This window comes from Rhinichthys klamathensis, unplaced genomic scaffold (genome assembly GCF_029890125.1).
Source record: "Rhinichthys klamathensis goyatoka isolate OS25496 unplaced genomic scaffold, OSU_Roscu_1.1 h1tg000005l_1, whole genome shotgun sequence".
NCBI classification, from domain to species: Eukaryota; Metazoa; Chordata; class Actinopteri; order Cypriniformes; family Leuciscidae; genus Rhinichthys; species Rhinichthys klamathensis.
In genome coordinates this window covers 5,415,160-5,438,670 of record NW_026606558.1, presented here as the reverse complement: position 1 = coordinate 5,438,670, position 23,511 = coordinate 5,415,160, and the positions used below count along the sequence as shown (strand labels likewise).

The 23,511-nt window shown below is 37.6% G+C and overlaps 1 protein-coding gene across 1 annotated transcript; it reads right to left on the bottom strand.

The window, feature by feature from the left end:
• Window positions 1–755: 755 nt before the first annotated feature.
• cd82b (CD82 molecule b) lies at window positions 756–22,545 on the bottom strand. Its single transcript, XM_056256113.1, has 9 exons — window positions 22,416–22,545; window positions 16,105–16,177; window positions 14,745–14,817; window positions 8,981–9,105; window positions 7,968–8,042; window positions 3,823–3,921; window positions 3,369–3,548; window positions 2,554–2,637; window positions 756–1,184 (listed from the first exon to the last, which is right to left on the bottom strand). Exons 2-9 carry the CDS (start codon window positions 16,165–16,167, stop codon window positions 1,107–1,109), a joined length of 777 nt encoding a protein of 258 aa, XP_056112088.1. The 5' UTR covers window positions 16,168–16,177; window positions 22,416–22,545; the 3' UTR covers window positions 756–1,106.
• Window positions 22,546–23,511: the final 966 nt, after the last annotated feature.

Sequence of the window (23,511 nt, the reverse complement as noted above, 5' to 3'; positions counted from 1 at the left end):
CTTCGCTTGCTTCTGTTCTGAACGAACACTAAAACGGCCCAAATTATTCCTCAGAAACGCCTTCGAATTAAGCAAGCCGGGTTTTGATATAAACAAACCCAGGCTTCCTCAATTCAAAAAGCTGACCAGTTTCCATCAGCGTCACACGAAGTAATAAAACCATAGAAGCAAAAATATCAAAAAGAAGAAACTCAAAAGAGATTAAAAAGCCTGGCACAGTTTTGGTTCAGCTGAAATGGGTCAGTAACGTCACATCTGGTGCTGCAGGATCTGTATCTAATGCCTGCTTATCGACATACTTGCACATATGTTTTACCCACACCGGCACAGCGCGAGGAACTGTGGGATACGCACACAACCTAAATCCACATACACACCCTGATCCACAGAGTGAAGTAGGCCGACTCACATGTAAACCACACGAAACGCTACAATACTTCGTTCTAGCCTTCAGTCTTGACATTGCTCAACCGCAGCCATCTTTACCCAGACTCCACCCTGAGTGACCCAACCCGGCTAATAACACACGCAGAAAAGACATCATTAAGTGCTGCGATAACTACAATGTAGTTATTCACTCAGAACAAACCTCAACAAAGTATGTCATTCGTATTGATATATATATATACACATAGCTGAACTGAAAGTACAATTCTCATAATAAAAGGTAACAAAAAAAAAAACAGGTGTAGATTTTCCCCTGTTTTATACAAGTATTTTAAAAGTAGCTAATATAAAGTAGCTCTTCCCATATCAAACTCTCTATTCACTAAAGTGCTCTCACATTCAACTAACGATGACAACCATAAACGCAACAGTATAGCTATGCAAGAGTGAGATACCAAATATAAAGCTGTTTAGACCTTGCAGAGCACTAACAAGAAAAAGATCCAGCTATATATCACTAGTTTCTTGAAAAGAAAAAGATACAACAATCCTCATCAAAAACGTTGATCCTAAACAGCGTGATGTTTCAATGTTTAAAGGGGCTAATAAAGTGAAAAGAGTGTATGTGTGTGTGACCAGATGGCGTCTGGCCTGCTTTGTTCCAGTTGTTCTGCTGGTGTGCAGAGTCTGTAACACTGTCACTGAAGGGGGGTTTGCTCTCAGTATTTAGGTACTTTGGTGTAATCCTCCTGTTGGACGCTCTTGCACAGGCACATGGACAGGATCATCCCTAAAAGCTGGAGTAAGCAGAATAGACAGAGATCACAATCTGGTCCCCCACCTCACTCATACACACAGAAACACACGTTTACAATGGCTACATTCATAATGCGAGTAACATACTACATACTAACAGTCTTAGAGCTCAATTTCGATTAACTGCTCAGATCCGTTTTTTTTTTTTTTTGTATAGCTGTTCACATTGTTGTTTCAAATCTGACCAATATCAGATTCCAGTGCGAACAGATCATGGTCCTGAACGGACTTTTTGGTCTCTGAAGCGATAACACAACCACACACACACATACTGTACAGTTCAAAAGTTTGGGGTCAGTACGATTTAAAAAAATAAATAAAATTAATACTTTTATTAAACAACAACAACTTAAAATTAATCAAATCAAAAGTGACAGTAAAGCCATTTGTAATGTTGCAAAAGCTTTCTATTTTAAATAAATAGTGACGCAAGATATATCGGCCACCATATCGGTATCGGTCAATATGTTTACATTTTTTATGTTATCGTTTTCTGCACGATAATAAAATGTGGATAATATATTAAAGCTGATAAATTATCAGCTTAGAGACACTTCAGATGCGCACTGTTCGCCATGATGGTTATGAATTGCTTGAAATATGATTGGAATCCCTTCAAAAATGAAAATACGGTTCAGTGCAGGTCTGTCATATAGGCTTCATAAAATTATAATGAGAACTATAGTTGTGTGCTTGAGACATGGATTTAAATGGAGAGACTTTTGTTTTTGTAATCAGGCTCTCAAAAATGAAATAAAAATTTGGATTTGGATTTATCGGTCAATATAATGGTTATCGGCTTTCGAATATGAAGAATTATCGGTTATAGGTATCGGCCAAAATGTTGATATCGGTGCATCCCTACAGATAAATGCATTTTCTCTTGAACTTTCTATGTATCAAAGAATCTTGAAAAAGTATCACGTTTTGCACAAAAATATTAAGCATAAACACTGATAATTCTTGAGCACCAAATCAGCATATTAGACTGATTTCTCAAACTTTTGAACAATAGTTTATATTTCCAAAAGATGTAATTCAATTATTTGTTTGACCATGTTTTGATCATTTAAATTAGCTATAATTAAATAATAAAAATATTTTAGTCAAATTAAATAATACATTTAAAAAATAATAATTGAATATAAATAGAAACAAAAAATATTTAGTTTTGGTTTTTAGTGTCTAATGTGCTAAAAAAAAAAGAAAAAGAAAAAGGAATGGGACACCAACGCGCACCGTATTTGTGGAAAGTGCCAAAATAACAGGCAATTAATAACCGGTTAATGAAAGACACCGAATAATCATGAATTGGGAATGCATTTCACAAGATACGCTTTCTAGATTTACCTCAATCACTGCTATTCCGACACAGACTCCCAGAATAACTCCACAGTTCCTCAGGAGCCAGTCCTCCACACTAGATACACAACCCTGCCAACAGAGAATGGAGACAAATGAAATAAGCAGAACAACTGGGGAGGAAAAAAAAGAGTGAAACGAGATATGCGTGGTTTGGAAATGGTCCTAAACGGACAGAGCTCTGCAAAGATAACACCAGGAGAGACTAACTGAACATGCCAAACTCAAGCTAGGCCAACAGTCAGTGGTCTCCTTTATAGGAAACTACATTTTGATTTACAGTAAACACTTTTGTTCAATTATTCAAACAACTGGACTTTGTATATGCTACTAATATGATACAGTTTCCAAATGAATTAATGTATTGGCATAATGGAAAAGCATTCAGAATTCTCATTTAAATGTAAGTATATGAGGTCTGAAAACTGGCCTGGCCTACGAGACCTAATGAGCAGAAGCACAACCTGTACCAGAGTCATGAATCAATTCATGTTTAATAAAAGTGCCAAATGGGAACTCAGAAATATTGGCATGGACTGAATAGTTAGCAGGCTGAGACCAGCTAATGTCCAGTCTACAAAGGAAACCCATATGTTGCATTAAAAGCAAAAGGAAGGGAGAGGGAAATCTCACTAGTGTATGAAACACAAACGCCAGGTTTGAGAGAGAATTATTGCATTAGCAATGAGAATGGAGAACTGCAAGGGTTGAAGCCTTAGCTATTGGGTTCAACACCAGAATCAGGAAAGTTTACACAGGAATCTGGATGTGTCAATGTGTGCAGTAAAGCTGTATGTCTGTACCGTAGTGAAGACAGGCCACTCAGAGGACAAATGCGGACACAGGCCTGTTTCTTTCATATCCGTGCCACTGATGGATTCATTTCTGCAGGAACACGGATACAGATTCTGAGAATTGTTCTGACTCTTCATCGACACGTTCTCCGTCCAGTTAGATGGTCCAGTCCAACCACAGCACTTCATCTGTGAGAGAAAGAAAAAAAGCAGGAAAGAAATTTTACACTACAGTAACAACAACAACAAAAATGGTATAAAAAACCTTAATGAAAATAACATTAAAAAGCTGCTTGTTAAACAAGAGATAAAAAGCCACAATAAAATTCCTAGTGACTTATTCTTGTGTCATCCGAAAAATGCTTTTTAGATATTACTGTAAACTTCTCTGTAGGGGAATGATGGAAAATAACAGCGAAGAAGGAAATGGGAGACAATAGCTGAAGGAAAACCGTGCGCTCACCGTTCTCTGGAGATAATCCCAGGCATGCTCGGATGTCTTGTTTTGACCGGTGTAGTTCACCATAATTTTGTTCACAATAGTGGACATCTCTTGTCTCAGCTAAAAATAATCACATGGAGAAATGTTAGGATGGATCTGCGATTCGAACTTTCCTGTGAAGAACTGGATGACACACATGGGAATAACATGATATTTCAACAATCAACATTCTGCAACTGCAACTGTTGGGTTCCAGAAGCAAAAACGTATTATTAATGAACTTATTATTCCTCCATTGTTTTTAATTTGATTGTGCTGTTCGCAATGCCTCATGGGATTGTAGTTCTTTCCCTCACAGTACACACACACACACACACACTGACACAGTCTTTGTCTTTTTTGTCCGATTTTTTGCTTCATATCAAAGTTAGCAATGTTTTCACCTCGTTGCTGATTTGCTTGTAACTCATGGCTTATAACTCTTTAATGAAGGCTTTTTTAAAAATCCCTATGGGAAAAAAAGAATGGGGAAATACTTTGAACCAGCGCTGCTTAATTTTATTAGCTATGATTTCTGTTTTAAATTTTTGCTTTTATCATTTAAATTGTAAAATATTTAAAAATCTTAAACTAGATTAAAGTCTCTTAATACTCACCAAGGCTTTATTTGGTTGTAATGACAATTTAATAATAATATATATAGATATATTTATATTGATTTTACTGTTCCTTTTGATAAATTGTATGCATCTTTGCTGAATAAAAGTTCTCTTAAAGCCCAAACTTTTGAGCAGTAGTACATGTTTGTAAAGTTTTTGTACATCATACAAGTGATAAAACTGACATAAACAATTTTAAAAACCGCCCTTCACTATTTCAACAATGTATGCATTCACGTCGAAAACCTTTCAACACCAAATCACAGTTGAAGTGAACTTTATATTGTGTAGAGCTTGTTTGAAGTTGGTGTGCGTGTGTAGGAGGTGTGGTGGTGCACACACAGCTATGAGGGGGCTACAGCAACGATTATCTAAAAGTGAAAAACTCTTGCTTATGCAGATAGTGTGTAAGAGACGCTGTGAACCTCGCCCTGTTCTGGGAACGCACTCGCCATGCCCTGTGGTGAAGTATAAAGAGAAAACAGAGCATGCCCAAGCAGAGACTACAATTACCTGATCTCTAAAGACTGCTCCTCCCGGAAGACTAGACACGCTATAGCTAAAAGTCAAATATCTATGCATGTCTAATAATATGGACACAGAAAGAAACTAAACACTGTAAGTTAAGTTGAGCATTAGGCATGAGCTTATGGCTGTGGTTAGGCCTGGTGCTACTTAACTAAAACTGATTTAAGAAAGACTGACTAAGCACAAGTTGGATTAGAGGATGTATATCTCCGTCCTAACACTATAGAAAGGCTGATAAGATGAAGTGCAGCTCCTGTTGTTTTTTAATCATCTCAAAGCCATTTGGTGTGAAATGTTTGTGTGTTTCCTGTTCCTGAAGAGGGCGCTGTTGTCGAAAAGTTTCACACGAGAGAGCGAGTGAAGTCAGTGGAAACACCCACATCAAACACGCCTCCTGTTTTCGTTACGCACGGAAACATCTCGTCAAGCCACACACACCATTTTGTGTGAAAGGTGAATATTGTGCAGGGAAAGTGAATTATTCCACTTCCTAATTCATTTGAATGGAGGAAGTGGAACTATTGTAGTTAACAGTCAAAAGATTTCTACAGCTACTTCATTTCAAATCCCAGTTTCTAAACCATCTGTTAACTTTCCTGTTGCCACCTAACACGACGGGTTAAGAGATTACAGTATAGTCCCAGCTGACTAGAAAAAAGTGTTGCAAGCTTGTGACGCCATTGCAGGAAACATGCTTTTCAAATATGCAAAACATTGGAAACCCCATCAAACACATATATTCATTCTGTTAGGTAATTTAGGACAAATGTAAGAAATATGTATTAATTAACACTGTTCCAGATGAACTAAATCAGAAGTTTGCACATCAGACTAGTGTTGGAAAAGCTACTTTTGAATGCTAATCATAATTTAAACTACAGTAAAGCCACTTCTTTTAAAACGTTAGCTACACAACAGACTATTTACAAAGTGTGGCTGATAACACTAAAGCTATTTAAGGTACTAAAATCTTTTAAAACATAACTATCAGATTATTAATTATTTTTTAAAAGCAAAATAGTATATAGTATATCTCAATTAAATATATATATATATATACAGGTCCTTCTCAAAAAATTAGCATATTGTGATAAAGTTAACAAATTTGCATATTTCTTCCGACCAATAAAATAAGTGTTTTTAATACAAAAAAAGCCAACCTTCAAATAATTATGTTCAGTTATGCACTCAATAGTCAATACTTGGTCGGGAATCCTTTTGCAGAAATGACTGCTTCAATGCGGCGTGGCATGGAGGCAATCAGCCTGTGGCACTGCTGAGGTGTTATGGAGGCCCAGGATGCTTCGATAGCGGCCTTAAGCTCATCCAGAGTGTTGGCTCTTGCGTCTCTCAACTTTCTCTTCACAATATCTCACAGATTCTCTATGGGGTTCAGGTCAGGAGAGTTGGCAGGCCAATTGAGCACAGTAATACCATGGTCAGTAAACCATTTACCAGTGGTTTTGGCACTGTGAGCAGGTGCCAGGTCATGCTGAAAAATGAAATATTCATCTCCATAAAGCTTTTCAGCAGATGGAAGCATGAAGTGCTCCAAAATCTCCTGATAGCTAGCTGCATTGACCCTGCCCTTGATAAAACACAGTGGACCAACACCAGCAGCTGACATGGCACCCCAGACCATCACTGACTGTGGGTACTTGACACTGGACTTCAGGCATTTTGGCATTTCCTTCTCCCCAGTCTTCCTCCAGACTCTGGCACCTTGATTTCCGAATGACATGCAAAACTGAGCAACAGTCCAGTGCTGCTTCTCTGTAGCCCAGGTCAGGCACTTCTGCCGCTGTTTCTGGTTCAAAAGTGGCTTGACCTGGGGAATGCGGCACCTGTAGCCCATTTCCTGCACACACCTGTGCACGGTGGCTCTGGATGTTTCTACTCCAGACTCAGTCCACTGCTTCCGCAGGTCCCCCAAGGTCTGGAATCGGTCCTTCTCCACAATCTTCCTCAGGGTCCGGTCACTTCTCGTTGTGCAGCGTTTTTTGCCACACTTTTTCCTTCCCCCAGACTTCCCACTGAGGTGCCTTGATACAGCACTCTGGGAACAGCCTATTTGTTCAGAAATTTCTTTCTGTCTTACCCTCTTGCTTGAGGGTGTCAATGATGGCCTTCTGGACAGCAGTCAGGTCGGCAGTCTTACCCATGATTGCGGTTTTGAGTAATGAAACAGGCTGGGAGTTTTTAAAAGCCTCAGGAATCTTTTGCAGGTGTTTAGAGTTAATTAGTTGATTCAGATGATTAGGTTAATAGCTTGTTTAGAGACCTTTTTCATGATATGCTAATTTTTTGAGATAGGAATTTGGGGTTTTCATGAGCTGTATGCCAAAATCATCAGTATTAAAACAATAAAAGACCTGAAATATTTCAGTTGGTGTGCAATGAATCTAAAATATATGAAAGTTTAATTTTGATCATTACATTATGGAAAATAATGAACTTTATCACAATATGCTAATTTTTTTAGAAGGACCTGTATATATATACAATAGTCAACATTTGAAGTGGATCAAAACCTTTCTGATCCACTTCAAATGTTGACTACTGTATGTATATGTATATATATATATATATATATATGTAACCTAACCGAACCGTAAACTTTGTGAACTGTTCACAAAATTTACGGTTCGGTTCAATTAATAAAGAAGCGCAAAAAAGAACATAAAATGACTAAATGAAAATTCTAAATATTAATAAAAACAAATCTATATATACACTATTATTTGTATCTATACTATATAAAAATAATCCTAAATTACGGTAACCAGTTTTAGGGAAAGTTCCTTTTAAAAGTAATGTGTTATAATATTGCGGTACTCCCTAAAAAAGTAACTAATTGTGTTACTTAGTTACTTTTTATGGAAAGTAATGCGTTACTTTTGCGTTGTGTTTTTTCACCTGGGCTGGGCTTGCTTGTTTCTTGATAACAAAAAACAGTTCTATCATGGTATGGTAACCTACCAGGTCTCGCTGGAAGTAGATGAGGACAGCGGCTGTCACCTGTGCGATGAGGATCAGGAGGAGACAGGTGAAGTACTGCAAACAGAGGACAGAAAATTCCATTTACAATTACTGGACACTCAAACAAAAGCTAGAACCTCTTAAACTACTTCAAACTTTCAGGCTAGTTTTTCTCAAGCTTTTCTTCTAATTGATATCTTAGTCATTAGAGTTCAGATAAACACTTCCACTTGTTTATTGGACGAATTAACAAACTTACAACAATGCATGATTACATAAAGCACATGACAGCTAGATAACGTTATTTTCTAAATGGGTCAAACAGTTTAACAAAGACCTTTGCTGACCGCTAAGCTTATCGAGCGATCTTGTGGGTACTAACATGGCCCCCAGTTCTTCCATGGACATAACCTAAATCTGCCTGGCTTATCCCTGTCACTCCAGCTCAGTAAAGCCAGCAGCATTAACCCCAGAGAGCCATTTGAAGCTAACTCTTTATCATGCTAATGGGGAAGGGTTTTATGAAGCTGCCTCAGCAGACGGTCCGGGCACGCATAAGTCTGGCCTTGTTGAGACTGTGATTACGACAGCGTAACAGCAACTCTAACCATGGCAGCTTCTGAATGCTCCAGTGCTCAATGAAGTTATTCAATTTTATCTTATAAATAAATGTATAACGGATTTTAATATAGTTACAAAAAATGATCAGTTAATGCAAATTTTGCAAGAACTGAATATGTTTAGAAGCAAAATATCATTTGTATAAATAGCCCAGAGAACAGAATGAGCTGGCTCTAGTAGTCAGCAGATATTTATATATAAATATGCAAAAAAAAAGAAAAAAAGAAAAATAATAATTAAATTAAATTAAACCACAATTGGCTGGCTTTGATGTACTCAGCATTTATTTATATATAAATATGCTAAATAAAATAAAATAAACATAATGAAATTAAATCATATCAAATTAAATAAATAGATAAAAGACTCTATAACTCTCTATAATTACTCACCAGTCCAAGAAGGCATCGGATCTCATAAATGGCACCAATGCAGCCCAGGAAACCCATGACCATGGACAGAGATCCAATCCCAATCAAGATGTAGGCGCCAACTTTCAGCGTTGTGGAGGACTCGTCTGCATAAACACACAAGACACCAGTCACACTCTCTGACAAAATGATTTCATGATGGAAAAAGAACATTTAGATGATGAGAATGAATTAAGATCACTTCTCTTATTATTTGATATTACACCATAAACCTCACTAGAAAATAACAGCCAGCCATAATCTAATATTTTAACTGTCATGATGCACAGATGTGTGTTTTGCTACGGAGTTGAAAGTGAAACTGAGTTTAGAGGGTGGTGGTATGGCAGATTTGAGACCGTTTCTGCAGCTACACATCAGTCTTGCTTTAGGCTCTGCAACTCAATGCAGCAAGTTCAGATGTGTGCAGAGGAAGAAGTGTGACACAAAAATAATAACTGTTGGTGCAGGAAGCAAAAATATCATTGCATTTCACCATATCAACATTTTTAAACAATGGATGCAGGTCTCATAGTGACCTAGAAGTATGCAAACTGAATTTTGTTTGTCTGATAACTGTTTTATAGACGTTCAGAACCTGATCTTAATTTATTTTACTAATGAGAGAGAGAAAATAAACGGCTGAACCAACTCACTAATCACCACTATCGGTATGGCGAACACCCTCATAACACAGCAAACCTTCTACGCTTCTACAGTGGCTCAGCATATGAAAGTCATTTAAAATTATTGCATGGAAAATCATGCATTTTCTCTCAATCTATTATTAAAGTTGGCGCTGAGCTGTGGTGCTCATTTGAGTAGCAGGTTGTTCTTACTATCCTTAGCTACATACACATCAGTAGCTTTAGAGTAATTAAAGACATGAAACTAGCAGTCGAGAGTGGAAAATAATGTCCCTCCTGCAATTCAAAGCAGACACGAGTTTAGCTGCTCGTAGCTGTTCGGGAGGATGGCAAAGACATGTGGCTTGTGGCTCTGAAGAACCATCAAGTCTTCTGTAACCACGTGATCCTGCTTGTATTTCACCACAAAAACATTTGTTTCACTAGCATGCGAGTAAAATGTAAGGCTGTCAATTTAACATTTTGATTTAGCGCAATTAATTGTATATATAAAAAAAGATGCAAAAAAATGACATTGTCATTCGTTTGTATACAAGTGGGATTTGACTGCACTAAAGCATAAAAATACGGTAACACTTTATTTTACAGTGTCCTTGTTACATATGTTACATGTACTTAGCATAGTAATAACAGTAAATTATGCATAATTACATGCAAACCCTAATCCTACCCTAACCCTATAGTAAGTACATGTAGTTACTTAATATTACTCAGTACTTAAACACATAATTACACTATAACAATGACACCTTAAAATAAAGTGTAACCAAAAATACCATAATATGTTTGCAGAGATTTAGGAAACATGCTATGTTCAAATACAAAAAACAATGCTGAAGCCATTTATTCTACTTTGAAATGTGCGTTCCGTGTCGGGATGTCTATATGATCCCGCCCACTGCCAATTTACCCAATAGTATTTCGACACCCTGGGTTGCCAGTTTTTCGGAAAACGCAGCGTATTGCAGTCATGAAAGCCAGCAAACGATCTGGGACAGAGATTGCAGACTCTACCTGACCTAAAAAGCCTTGGCAATAAACACATTGCAAATGTATACAATAGCTGATTAACTTATAGTATAAGGCTCGTCACTTTCCATTGTCAATTGTGCTCGTTACGGTTGCGCGCCATCAATCTGGCAACCCACGCCGCGAAAGCGTCGAGTCTGAGGAGGAGGGGAAACTACCGAAACAACCCTCTCAAATATTTATAATTTGGCCTGTAGTACCCATTTCAACTACTATCTGTCAATATAACACACTGCACCTTTCATTTATTTTTCTTTATTCTTTTTTTATATATATAATTAATCAGCATATCATGCAATTATTGTTTTGAACTTTCTTCCAATCTTCAGTCCTAATTAATTTATCCCTGACTTCCATGTATCCATCCGAAACTATGAGGTAAGGTTATGTTGCCCTTGTACGACCTTAAAAGCAAAACTGTGACATCACATTTGTGACAGATTACCATTTTGTTTTATAAACTGAGAATAATAAATGGTCGGTAGATTACCTCTCAACTCAAGCAAGAATTCTGCGTCACAATTCTAAACACATGTTTCCTGCCTAGCGCATAACATCTGTCTGAGGGTAAATTTGAAGTTTCCAAGACCTCAGTGTGTGCTTGCTCATAGTTGCTGTGATGATCTCAAGGTACAATGGCAAACACCTCAGTATATCAGCGGAAATTCCCTCCCGGCAGCATTTTCCACTGGAAAAACAATCTTGGATGCTTTCAAGCATCATTTATATGCTATGAATGGAAAATATAACAAAATGTAAAAAAAAGAAAAAAAGAAAAAAGTCATTAACTTTAAAGATTAAGTATTTATTGGCTTGTTGTATTTGTATTTGGATGTATTTGATAATTGTATTAAGGTTGTGTTCAGGTTTGGCAGGATTGCTTCGATTAAAACAAGCTCTGGAGCGATTGCTCTGTTAGAGTGTTTCAATTGAATAAGTGGGAACGCTGCCGTCTGAACCCTGGCCCGCACCAAACAAGTGGAAAGATGGGTCTCAGTCCACTTCCAAACAAACTCTGGTGTGGTTCGAATGAAATATGAACGCAGCAAGGACCAAAGACGTGTAAACGAACCAAAAACAGGATGTGATGCCACAAGATGAAAAGGGACAGACCCTAAAAAAATACATGTTTGCACTACGTTGCCCATTACAGTTCGGTACAGGCATCGGATCTACCGTCTCCTTGCAGCAGACCAAGAGAAACTAACTACAATGTAAACACAGCCAAACATGTACAACTTTAGGACCCTGAACACAGTTGAAAATTAATTTACGTACCAGCCTCCGAGGCTTCAAACAACCAAACATTGACTCATGCTGTAACATGTTTTAGGTATTGAGTCATAATATTGCTGTATAACTTCATTGCACAAATTAATGAGCTATTTGAAAAAGAAGTAAAACCTTTATGTGAAAAATAGGGATGATAATGATACAATTCCCCAAGACTCCCTTTTATAGCCATGCGGTTGTGTGGAAGTCTATAAAAAAAAAAACACCTGGGAGGAAGGGGAACAAATAAATAAAACCGAGATTAGAGAACACACCTTCCCGTTATTTTCAAACTCAATAGGGCCTTAAAACACAGACTAACAAAGTCAACAAACTCCTCGTGCAGCACAGAGTGGGAGTAACAGTACAGGAACACAGAGGACTACTGGACCATGTGTTAGCAGAAAGGCAAGGTCAGACTCAGAGTTAAGGGTCCCTAAGTATTAGAATATCCTAAGATATTCCCTGCCATCTCCAGAGGAACCGCTGAATCAGAAAAACAATGTTTCCAAAAATGGTCCCGATAACAGAGACTCCAGCACGGTGATATCTGGAGACACTGAAAAAGACAAAGTGAGTGGAAAGGATGGCGGTATGACCAGCTTGGCAAACATTTTTAGAGCTTGTCAGCTTCACATAAATATTCCCCTGCTGTAATTTGTTTAAGCGAGCATGTGCTATATATGGACTTCTCTAAACCTCAATGATCTTGACTGAGGGAACTTGGCTTGGTCGGTCTTATGAAAATATTTCATTTTCATGTCTATTTTCAAAGTTTTCTTTAGCAATGATGTGAAAAAAAAAAACTTTTAGCTTAAAGGGATACTTCACCCAAAAATGAAAATTCTGTCATCATTTACTCACCATCGCATCTTTCTTATGTGGAACTTAGGTGTCTTTGTTTCCGCAGTAGTTTCAATTTTGATATTTTTAGGTCAAACACCAGCCACGTCCAAGTGATCTGAGGGCGCTTCGGTCTGCGCAAGCACCGGAAAGCGCCGGAAGTGATCTCTCGCGCGTGTACGGAAAAGACCGAAGCGCCCGCGCCCTCAGATCACTTGGACGTGGCTGGTGTTACAAGAGGTAAAAACGATATAAATACAGTTCGTTTTCTCACACAAACCGCTCGTTTCGTGTCTTAGGCCATCAATGTGTACTTACATTTACGAGTCATTAAATCATGTTTAATTTGGACTTCTCTGTGCATGCTCTTTGAGGTGGTGACCATAGACCTGCATTATATGACTGACAGACAAGAACGGTTTGACCTAAAAATATCACAATTGAAACTACTGCAGAAACAAAGACACCTGCATCTTGGATGCCCTTGAGGTAAGCTAAAACATACCAAAAAAAAATTTCAAAGTGAACTATCCCTTTAATTGTTTAGATAAAAAAAGAAAAGATAACTCTGTTTCACAGAGGATTAAAGACAGGTTTGGAATGATATGAGGGTGAGTGAATGACGACAGCATTTTTTTGGTAAACTTTCCCTTTAAAAATGGAGTAAAGGCATTAGTCCCTTTAAGTCCCTTTACTTAGCGGTCATCTTAGAAACACCTATTGTGCTGCAATTTCAGTCATGCGAGTAAAACTCCAACCACTTTAAATGGGGAAACATACATTTTTCCAAAGCTGTTTATCAAGATTGTAAATGTTTGGAAGCATTAATAACAAATCAAGAAGATTTAAGCTAGTTTTCATGTTCCACTCTCTTTCAGCATGGAGTCTTCATGGCTTTGACTGTACAGACTGAGGGAGTAGGAGTATGATTCCCCACTAATCATGTACATTTAATCTTTATTACGTTTAGTATTTAATAACTCTCTTCCCTTATTTTGCCAACTTTCGCTCTCTGTTTAAGTGAGCATCAGATGGTTTAGTTCACATGTGTGCGTGTATAAACACAGAGAGTGCAGTGTGGGAGGGAGGTTTGTGGAAAACTTGGTTAATGGCAAAAAAATGAAAAATCCCCATGCCAAGCTCACGAATAACAGCTGCTTTTGCTGTGCATTCCCATGTATATCAAATAAACACCAGTTTGAACTCAAAAGTGGAGACAGAAATATGTGCAACCAGCGACGTACAGCTCTGACTCGATGAATACGGTTAACTGTGTGTCAGAAAATAGATAAAGAGAGAAGAGACACAGAGCTGATAAGATTTTTTAAATGCTTTTGAAAGGAGTGTCTTATGCTCACCAAGGCTGCATTTATTGGATCAAAAATACAGTAAAAACAGCAATATTGTGAAATATTATTACAATTTAAAATAACTGTTTTCTATTTAAATCTAATTTTATTATGAAATTTATTCCTGTGATGCAAAGCACATCTTCAGTGTCACATGATCATTCAAAATTCATTCTAATATGCTGATTTGCTGCTCAAGAAACTGCTTAATTTTAGGGGGGGTTTTTTCACTTTTGATTAAATTAATGCATCCTTGCTGAAAAAAAGTATTTTGCCAAGTATGTATAAAAACACCTTACTGACCCTAAACTGTTTACACAGAGTTTAGTTATGAACTGAAGTGACTCCCTAAAATATTCAAAGCAACATTTTGAGAGCAGAACTGCAATGGACCTAAAGTACTAATTCAATACTGTGAGAAATTATTTTTTCGCAAATGTTTTCTCAGTATATGAGAAAGCATTTGTGCTTCCATTACAAATCCGGAACTTTCCATTTCTGACCAATATCAGCCTGGAGATGCATACGGTTTCAATAAGACGTACTCTCAGGGACACGATTACATACATCAGAACAGGAAATGATGTTACTGTTTTTTGTACTTACGCAAAACCATGATGAAACTCTGGTTATCCAGCATGACCCATAGTCCAAAGCCCATGATTACAGCTCCAAAAATCTACAGGGCAAAAGAAACATGCATGAACAAACAAGCACGACGAACAGTGTTTGTCTCCTTCTGGACCCGTTTGGTTCCTCATAGCTTGATCTTAGTTTGTGCCTGGATTGTGAATGAGAACACTGTGCTGCCATTAAGATACCCCAGATAATTGCTAAAGAGAGACAACAACTCTCCACAGAACTGAGTTCTCATGCATTCCGGCCACAAAGTTCAAAACTAATGGATCCAAGGTGTCCTCTAAATGAACTGGATCAGAGAAGTTTCATTTCCCCCTGTCCCCTGTATCAGTGTGGAGAGGGAAGCTGTAAAACACCAGGCTACTGTACAATTAAAGGGCCTTCAGGAGGGAGAATCAGACACACACACACACACACACTTTTCATTAGCCTTTGACCCTTTATAACATGTCTAGCTGAAGCTTGTAGAAATACAACAGAGATGCTTCCTCACTGAGCTTTAACTATTTCCTAACAGGGCTTTCCAAAACATCACACTGCTGGGTATTTTTGTTTTTGCCCAATAATAATGCAAATACATGTAAAATGTCATGCGAAACGGTAAAAAAAAATAAAAGCAAAATATTTAAAAAAAGGATTTTTTATAATGTACTTTTCTACATGCACATATGGACGATGGCAAAAATTGATTTTTGCAAATTAAATTTTGTATTTATTTATCCTCTAAAAAATTTTTTTTTAAAAAGTTTTAACTCAAATTAAATTAAAACTTTACTATAATTTTAGAGGTTAAAATTAACAAAATGACCAAAACTACAACGGCTGTGCAACCAAAACAAAAACTGCTGTTTATTTTCAGTTATAATAATTACACTCAAATAAAAACTGTAGGTAGTTTTTCTAAACACTTGTCTTCATGACAAATTTATTCAAACTTACATATATAATTAACAATAAATAAGCTCCTCTAGTGTTTTTTTCACTCGGGTGTTTTTAAACAATCAGCCGATAGTAGAAATAATTGCTTTTATCGGCCAATAGAGATTATTGTCCGATACATCAGTGCATCCCTAATAAATAAAGTTACAAATACATACAATGATAATTTGAGTTTTAAAAAGCTTTGAATAAATTGAAGTTTATGCAAAAAGTGTTTTGTGGTCAGAAACTTCTTTATGCATAAATATTTACATTTTCTTCCAGATTTCACAAAAGGCTCCATTTTAAATTCCCACTCTCAATAGAAGACCAGAGCTAATGACAGGGAGCCACGTGACTCCGAGTTCCTGCTGAGACAGAATAAAGGTGTAGGAGTGTGGACACTTACAAAGAAGAGGAGGTTGAACAAGAACAGGAAGTACTTGGTGGCGGCTATGCATCCTTTCCCCATGACTGCTGCTCTGTAAAAGAGGAAAAATCATCAAAACTCAGAGAAATGAAGAACCCCAGTGCTGATGGAGACCAGTTTTGGACATGACAACATTATTAAAGAGTTTCTCTCTGCACATTGTTAAAAATAAACTGTAATGTCTAATCTCTCTCAACGATATACAGAGGAAACAACTGTTCTAATAAATCACAGCTGCAATTCAGTTTTTAGTATTCTGGGGCGGTCGATTCGTTTCAGTTCCATCTATGAATGCTATTAATATATCTCTAAAGAAATAAGCCATATTGGTGGGAAAAATTTTGCAGCGTTTTCTTGTTTGTGTCTGACATGTCAGAGAATCGAACAAAGGTATACAGTAATTATACTGGTGTGCCAACTGAGAGCAAATAAGGATAATCCACAATTAAATAATCAAAAGACTTTTCTTTTTGGACAAATAATCTATTTTAGAATCTAAATAATCTAAAAGTATAATTTATTCTCAACTGGTGGGTTTGAAGGTCCAAAAGTGGGTGAGAAAAAAAACTTTTCATTTCTTTTGCTGTTGATGCCAAAACCTTCATGTTCAACTTCCCGGAGCTTCGTGTACAATGGTAAACTGTGTTTTGTACTGCAATTATTAATATTGTATTCATCATCATAGGCCCTGTTCACACCTAAGATGCGTTTTGGTCGATCGGATCACACATAGACGAGGGAGACACATACCCGTTTACTCTTGGTGTCTCTTTTGTCCACTTTTCCAATTTCTTTGAGGGGAGGGTCTATGGGCGGGTAATTGTATGGGGCCTTCTTTAAATCTAATGGATGAAATAAGCTCACGCAATTTACATATGAGCACAACAACCAGAGATGACGAAACACACACAGAGAGCCTCAGCTTTTGTTTCTGGTCTGACAGCCACAAGACACTAAACAAGAGTGTGTTAGAAATCAGGAATCAGGACTTTTTCTAGGGCTGTACTGGCCTAGTCGATTAGTCGATTAATTGGCCGATACGTTCTGGTTCGACCAAAATTCTGATTGGTCGATTTTTTTCCGCGTTCATTTCATCAGTTTTACCGGGCTGAGGCGCGCTCATTTCATCAGGTGGAAAGCACTAACTGCTAATGGGGGTGTTTTCAGAGTACCCTTGTTTCACAGGTAACAGTCTGTCTTCAGAACACCCCCCCCCCCCCCTTGTTTTCACCTTTTTTGGATTAGCCCAACCCAAGAGCGAACGATAAGAAGGCTATAGAAAGTTTGATGCTGAATATTATTTATTTAATTGTGAGAGCGTTTAATAGTCAGTCCTCTTCTCACATGTCAACAACAAAGAAATCGACAGTGGGGCAGTATTTTGTTAAAATTGATAACGGGAAAAAGGTCGAATGCAAGTTTGCAAGCAACAGTTTTCCACAGCTCGACGACAAACATGACATATCATCTAAGTGGTAAGCTCACTTGTCTGCGTTAGCTTGCCCTGTCTGTTTTGAGTAGGCTATATGAACATATCAGAATTCGCATATTTCAATGTTTTAGTGTGATAACCTAGGCTAACTTTTTTATTTTTTATTTGGAGCCATGCGCAATGCCGACTGTTTGTGTTAGTTTTGAGCCTAAGATGCTTTATTTTTCAGTAATGCACTTTATTTCATTTCTGCTCTTGATCTGGTTTGTTTAATAAATATTTTTTTTTTATCAAAGTGGACGTGCCTTTTGTGTTTATTAAGAGTAAAAGCTTTAAGTTAATAGTCTATTAGTGTCTCAACCGCGAAGCTGAGCTTCAGCCTCGCTCGGTGCGAGGACATGCACAGAGCGGCTGAAATGATAGTGTCTGACAGTTATAACTTATTATTATAACATATGAAAAAAATAATTGTCTAAATTATGTTGCATATTCCTCAACAGTTCTTGTGATGATATCACTAGTTGACAACATAGTACTATTTTCGGAAATCATAGGCTATGATATTGCGGACAACAAGGCTACCAAGTACTGCGCACTGTGCGCAGCTAATTAATTTAACGTTTTTTTTTCTAACGTCTTTTTTAATCAATTTTAGTCGATTTTTAGTCGAAAATTTCAGGACTTCAGTCGACCAAGATTTTCTTTGGTTGAGTACAGCCCTAGCTTTTTCAGTCTTCAAACCCAATTTGGGTCTTCGGCCGACAAAGTTTCAATCCCGTCTGGCTTCCCATAATGTTAGTAGGCGTGTTTTGTAGTGGTTCGAACACATTCAACCACATGAGCGTTTACACTACGAAAGCAATCCGGTCGAATGTGTTTTCAACTACCTATGGAAGTGGCCGAAAGTGACAAGCTCAAAAGTTTTAGACCCCGTTTACTCCTGAATCGTCCACTTGTGATTGGATTGACAAAATACCAGGTGTAAACAGGGCCATGATATTAATACATTTCGATGTTTGATTCTTAAAACACTTTTCCTGAAGCAAAAAGTAGCAGAACTACTGACTAAAACAAATCCACCGGAGCAATCTTGACATTTATGATTTAAAGGGCATAATGAAATTGATATTAAAAAAATATTTGCGCTCTCTTCAAAGCTTCTCCCTAAACATCTGTGAAGACCCTGGGAATAAAGTGTGAGATTTCTGTGAGGAGGATTCAAAATGTAACCAAGAGTGCATGACATTTTCATTTCTAACTTGCACTGTTTCTTTTACACACATACACACACACACACACACACACACACTAATAAGCAATATATCAGGATATGAAGCCAGAGAGTCAGAGAGCCAAGCTTCCTTGGCTTCATCTCTTCTGAGTACTCCAGGGAGCTATAAACCAGAGTCTGCGCTGAATGCAGTATTTTTCTCCATTTTATTCATTTACAAAGGGGAGTTCAGAGGAATAATAACACCGCGCCAATCTCTTTCCACTGGTAAGCATGTTCCCAGTCATGACAAAAACACTGTACTACACAAGATTTGCCTTTCTCTTATTCCTCAACCTTCAGCAGTTTAGCCTGAGAAAACAATCAGAAACATGCGAGGGGAAGTATAAACGGCAATGAATGCAAGTTTCATCAAGTTTCAGATGATTTGGCTTTCTATTCAGCATTTTACAGTGTTAAAAACACAAACGATTCACATTCACAAAACCCCGCTGCAGTCACCAGAACTCTCGGCCACAAGTACAATCCCATTTAAAAAGCCAATTACATTTCCTTATGTAGCTATATGTAAAGCGTCCTTGGGTCCCGTGAAAGGCGCTATATAAGTATAAGTTTTTATTATTATTATTATTATTCTCTGTCAGGATTACAACCACTTCGACTGCAGGAAGGTTTTGCGATCTGGAAGCGGAGATACCCCTTCATCTATTTTCTTTAATAATCTCCACAGTCATTGTCAGCTGCAGTGTACTGTGCAGAAGTCTCCTTTCTATGGTCAATCACAAACATCCCCTCCATAATACAATGATGGCAGGCTGCCCCATTACATACAATAGACAAAAGCTGTCTTATCCTAGGATTTTTAAAGGGGTAGCCTATCTGAACACACCCAAGCAAGCTTTACATTGAGGATGTTAAATACTTACTATAAGGTCCTCTAGCTAGTGTTCTTTGACTGTTATTCATTTGACAGACCTTTAGTTCAGTTTTTAAATATGTATAGGGTGTCACTTGCATTTTGAAGAGAAAATAAACTGTAATTGTTTAATTACATCAGTATTTGATATCTGTCAGCAATCATACACTATTCTGGGATGCCAAGAGCATGCATAATAAAATAACTATACAATTTTTATTTTCAACGTTCTTTCCATAAGAAACAGTTCAAACGTTAGTTACCGATTTAGGCTGATCCCAAAGACCTAAATTACTAGCCAAGTAGGTCTACTAATTCACCCCTTCTGGGTCACACAAGACACTATTTTTGCATAACCCTATGATTTGGCCCCAGCCAACATCTTTTATGCTCTAAGGGCATTCCTATGGCAACCATAATTGAGGCAGCGTGAATGCTCCACTTAAGAGGGGAAACAGTCTCACGCCCCAGTTACCCATGAGTGTCCCCCTCTCACCCCTCCATCAGGAAGAAGTCGAGCCATTGCTAAACGAGAGCCGGGTTTTCAATAGCCACATCACAAGCATTACAATCATAGAAGGGGAAACAATTATCTACTACATCATCAACTAAACTTCCTGTGCTATATTTGTCAACACATGTTAGTTATCCTACATCATTCTCTGCAAAAAATCCCTAAGCAGCCTCCCACAGTTTCAGGGGGTAGGAGTGTCTGTTCAACATTTCTGGCCCATTATGAAACCTTTTATTAATGCAGTTTAGAGTGTGTTCACACTTGGCATGTTTGGTTCCATTAAAACAAACTCTAGATCGATCGCTCTGACTGACAGTGTGGTTCACTAATGAGGTTTCAGACACAGAGTATTAAAAACAATTGTGCTTTCACTTGTGCACATATAGGACTTTCATTTTATAGTCGCAATGAAACAGAAGTAGTCACATATCTTGTCTGCATTATAGGCCTATATATATACGATATTGTGACGTACATCGGAGTGTAACGGAGTGTCCCCTCCCTCTTGCAACATCTCTTCTCTGATGTCACGTTTACTGGCACGAGGGCGGGGCAACCTGTCAATCACATGAAATCAACCAATAGCAAACCACAACCATCCAATCAATTACAGATGAACAAAATCAAGTTTCTTGTTCAAGATGCCGTTTCACAAGGATATATGTCACAATAGGGAAGAAATGCATCCGTTTTATGCTGACATTAAAACCTTTTAACAAGGCCTACAAGAAATCGGAAAATTAAATTGTATTGAATGCTACGTTCAAATGCAGTGTGCACTAACATGCAAGCAAAGTTACAACTGGTTTGCAAAAAGAAATGTTTTTCCACATTAATTCTTTTTTTAGAAAGCCCCCAAACCTAAATTTCCCTTATGAAAAAGAGCTGCCTATTAAGTTTCTGCTAGAGGCCTGTCCTGGCAAAGGCAGCTCTCAACACACACAGTGGCATCCCATTTTTAGCTGGTTCCAAGAGCAGGAGTTTTCCAGCAAGGAAAAGTCGAAGTAAAAGAAGAGGAACATCTGTATCCTGGCTCTCTCTCTCTCTCAGTGGGCTCATTCCAGTCAAAGACACATCCTGGGAGGTCGGTCAACCCTTAACCTTTTAAGGACCTGAAGAAGCATCCAGTACTTAGCCCAAACTCAATTCCGACCTATTTTCACATCTGTGTTTTCATTATCATTGTTTTCAAGCACCGTTTTGACTGCAAACCAGTGCCCAAAATCCCAGTGCATGTTTATTAAATGTTAATGTTTTGCTGTCAGTTTTTTTGGTCAGGACAAGTAATCCCATGTCAGAGCAACAGTTTGAAGATAATCTCGTTAAACAGGTTACCTTATGTCAATATGTTATATGATTATACAACATCCGGTTTAATAATGCACAAATATTTTGTATTTAACTCCTTCACTACTGAGATTTGTCACCCCATTAACTTCCATATTTTTGCTTGCAAAGTGTTCAAAATAGATAGTAGTTAAAAACTACTATTTACTGTTTTGTTAATGCGTTATGTGGTCTGGCACATAAAGTTAAGTGTCTAAATTCACCTATACACAAAGCTAATACAAAGAATAAGCACTAGTATGATTAGGCACTAGTACTTATAAATAAGTAGGCTAAACTAGTACCTAATGGAATAGATGGTGTATAAAAAACAAGTAAAAGTAGCATGATAATAGATACTATCAAGGATTAAACATTAAAACGGCTTGCCATACTGCACGCGACTACTAGAACGCTCCTTTAAAACCAGCTGTCTCGATGCTGTTTCAAAGTAGACAACTTGTTGATTATCATGAACTTCCTAATTTCAAAACAAGCCAAATCATCTTGAAAAACTTGCGAAACCTCAGCTGCAATGCATAGGCTCACGAGTAAACTTCGTGAATGTGCGAGTTGAGTCCTTTCAGATTGTACACAAGAACGCAGAGAAAATGGTGAAAACTGCCAGTGCCACATCAGCGAAGATTTAAAGTTAACGTTACATACAACACAGAAAACGCACTTCTCCAAATAGTTTCACAGAACTAGTTTAACGTAACTAATACTATGATAGGACACGCAAATAAGGTACAAAGTTCATCAGGGCCTTATTTACTACGTTTAGATTCACTTATTGGCACGCCATCAGTAACTTAAATAACCTTTTTTACGCTTCGTACCGTCATTTTAGATGCCAGGGAAACTCATTTACCTCTTTTGTGTCAAGTCGCAAGACAGATCCGTTGAGCAGATGTCAGTGAGTTCGTGTCGCTACTGGAGTCTGAACAAAAAGACGAGAGCAAGAAGCATGAGAAGAAGAACCCCCTCTTTAACCCTTTCCTGTGCGGACTAACTGAACAACATCAAGTACCACGGAGACGCCAAAGTCAGACCTCTGCCATAATCACTGGTTATTGTGCATACTGTAAAATTTATAATTGAAAAAAAACTAAAAGGATATCTTTCAAAAAATGCTAAAGTTTTCAGGGCCGTTCTATTTAATTACGTTTTTATGACGTTTCCATGTTTCCTCCTTTTTATTGTGGTAACTGATTTTCAACAGAAACAGGATGGTAATAAAAATCACATTGTTAACACCTTTTCTTTTCAAGGTTAATTTTATAGCTAGCATTTTATATCTTAAAGGGATAGTTCACCCAAAAAGTTAAATTCTGTCATGCATTTATTCACTCACCCTCAAGTTGTTCTAAACCTGTATGAGTAGGCCTATCCTTCTTCTGCTGAACACAAAATAATTTATTTTGAAGAATGTTGGTAACCAAACAGTTGACTTTCATAGTATTTTATTTCCTACTGGCTACTGTCAACTGTTTGGTCACTGACATTCTTCAAAATATCTTCTTTTGTGTTCTGCCGAAGAAAGAAACTCATACAGGCTTGGAACAACTTGAGGGTGAAAATGACGCCACAATTTTTGGGTGAACTATCCCATGAAATGACATTATATAGGCAAATGGCATTAAAGTTTAAGGTTTACACCAGTTATACCAAATTGTCACTGAATGCATCTTCCCAGAAATTGTATTTCACACACCGCATGAATGTAATTTCTACTTACTAGAGCTTGCGGGATTCTTTACCCTTCAACTGAGGAATTCTGACCCCATTACTGTTACAATGCAACTGATCAGTAATAGAGTTGTATTGACAATACTGCCCTCCTCAGGTCAAAAGCGGGAAAATCTGTGGGTTTTTTTTTGGCACACATCATTTCACTGATCAGATCATCAGCACATGGGAAAGTGTGAATAGGTACAAGTCAGGTGAAATCACTCAATGGTTCTGAT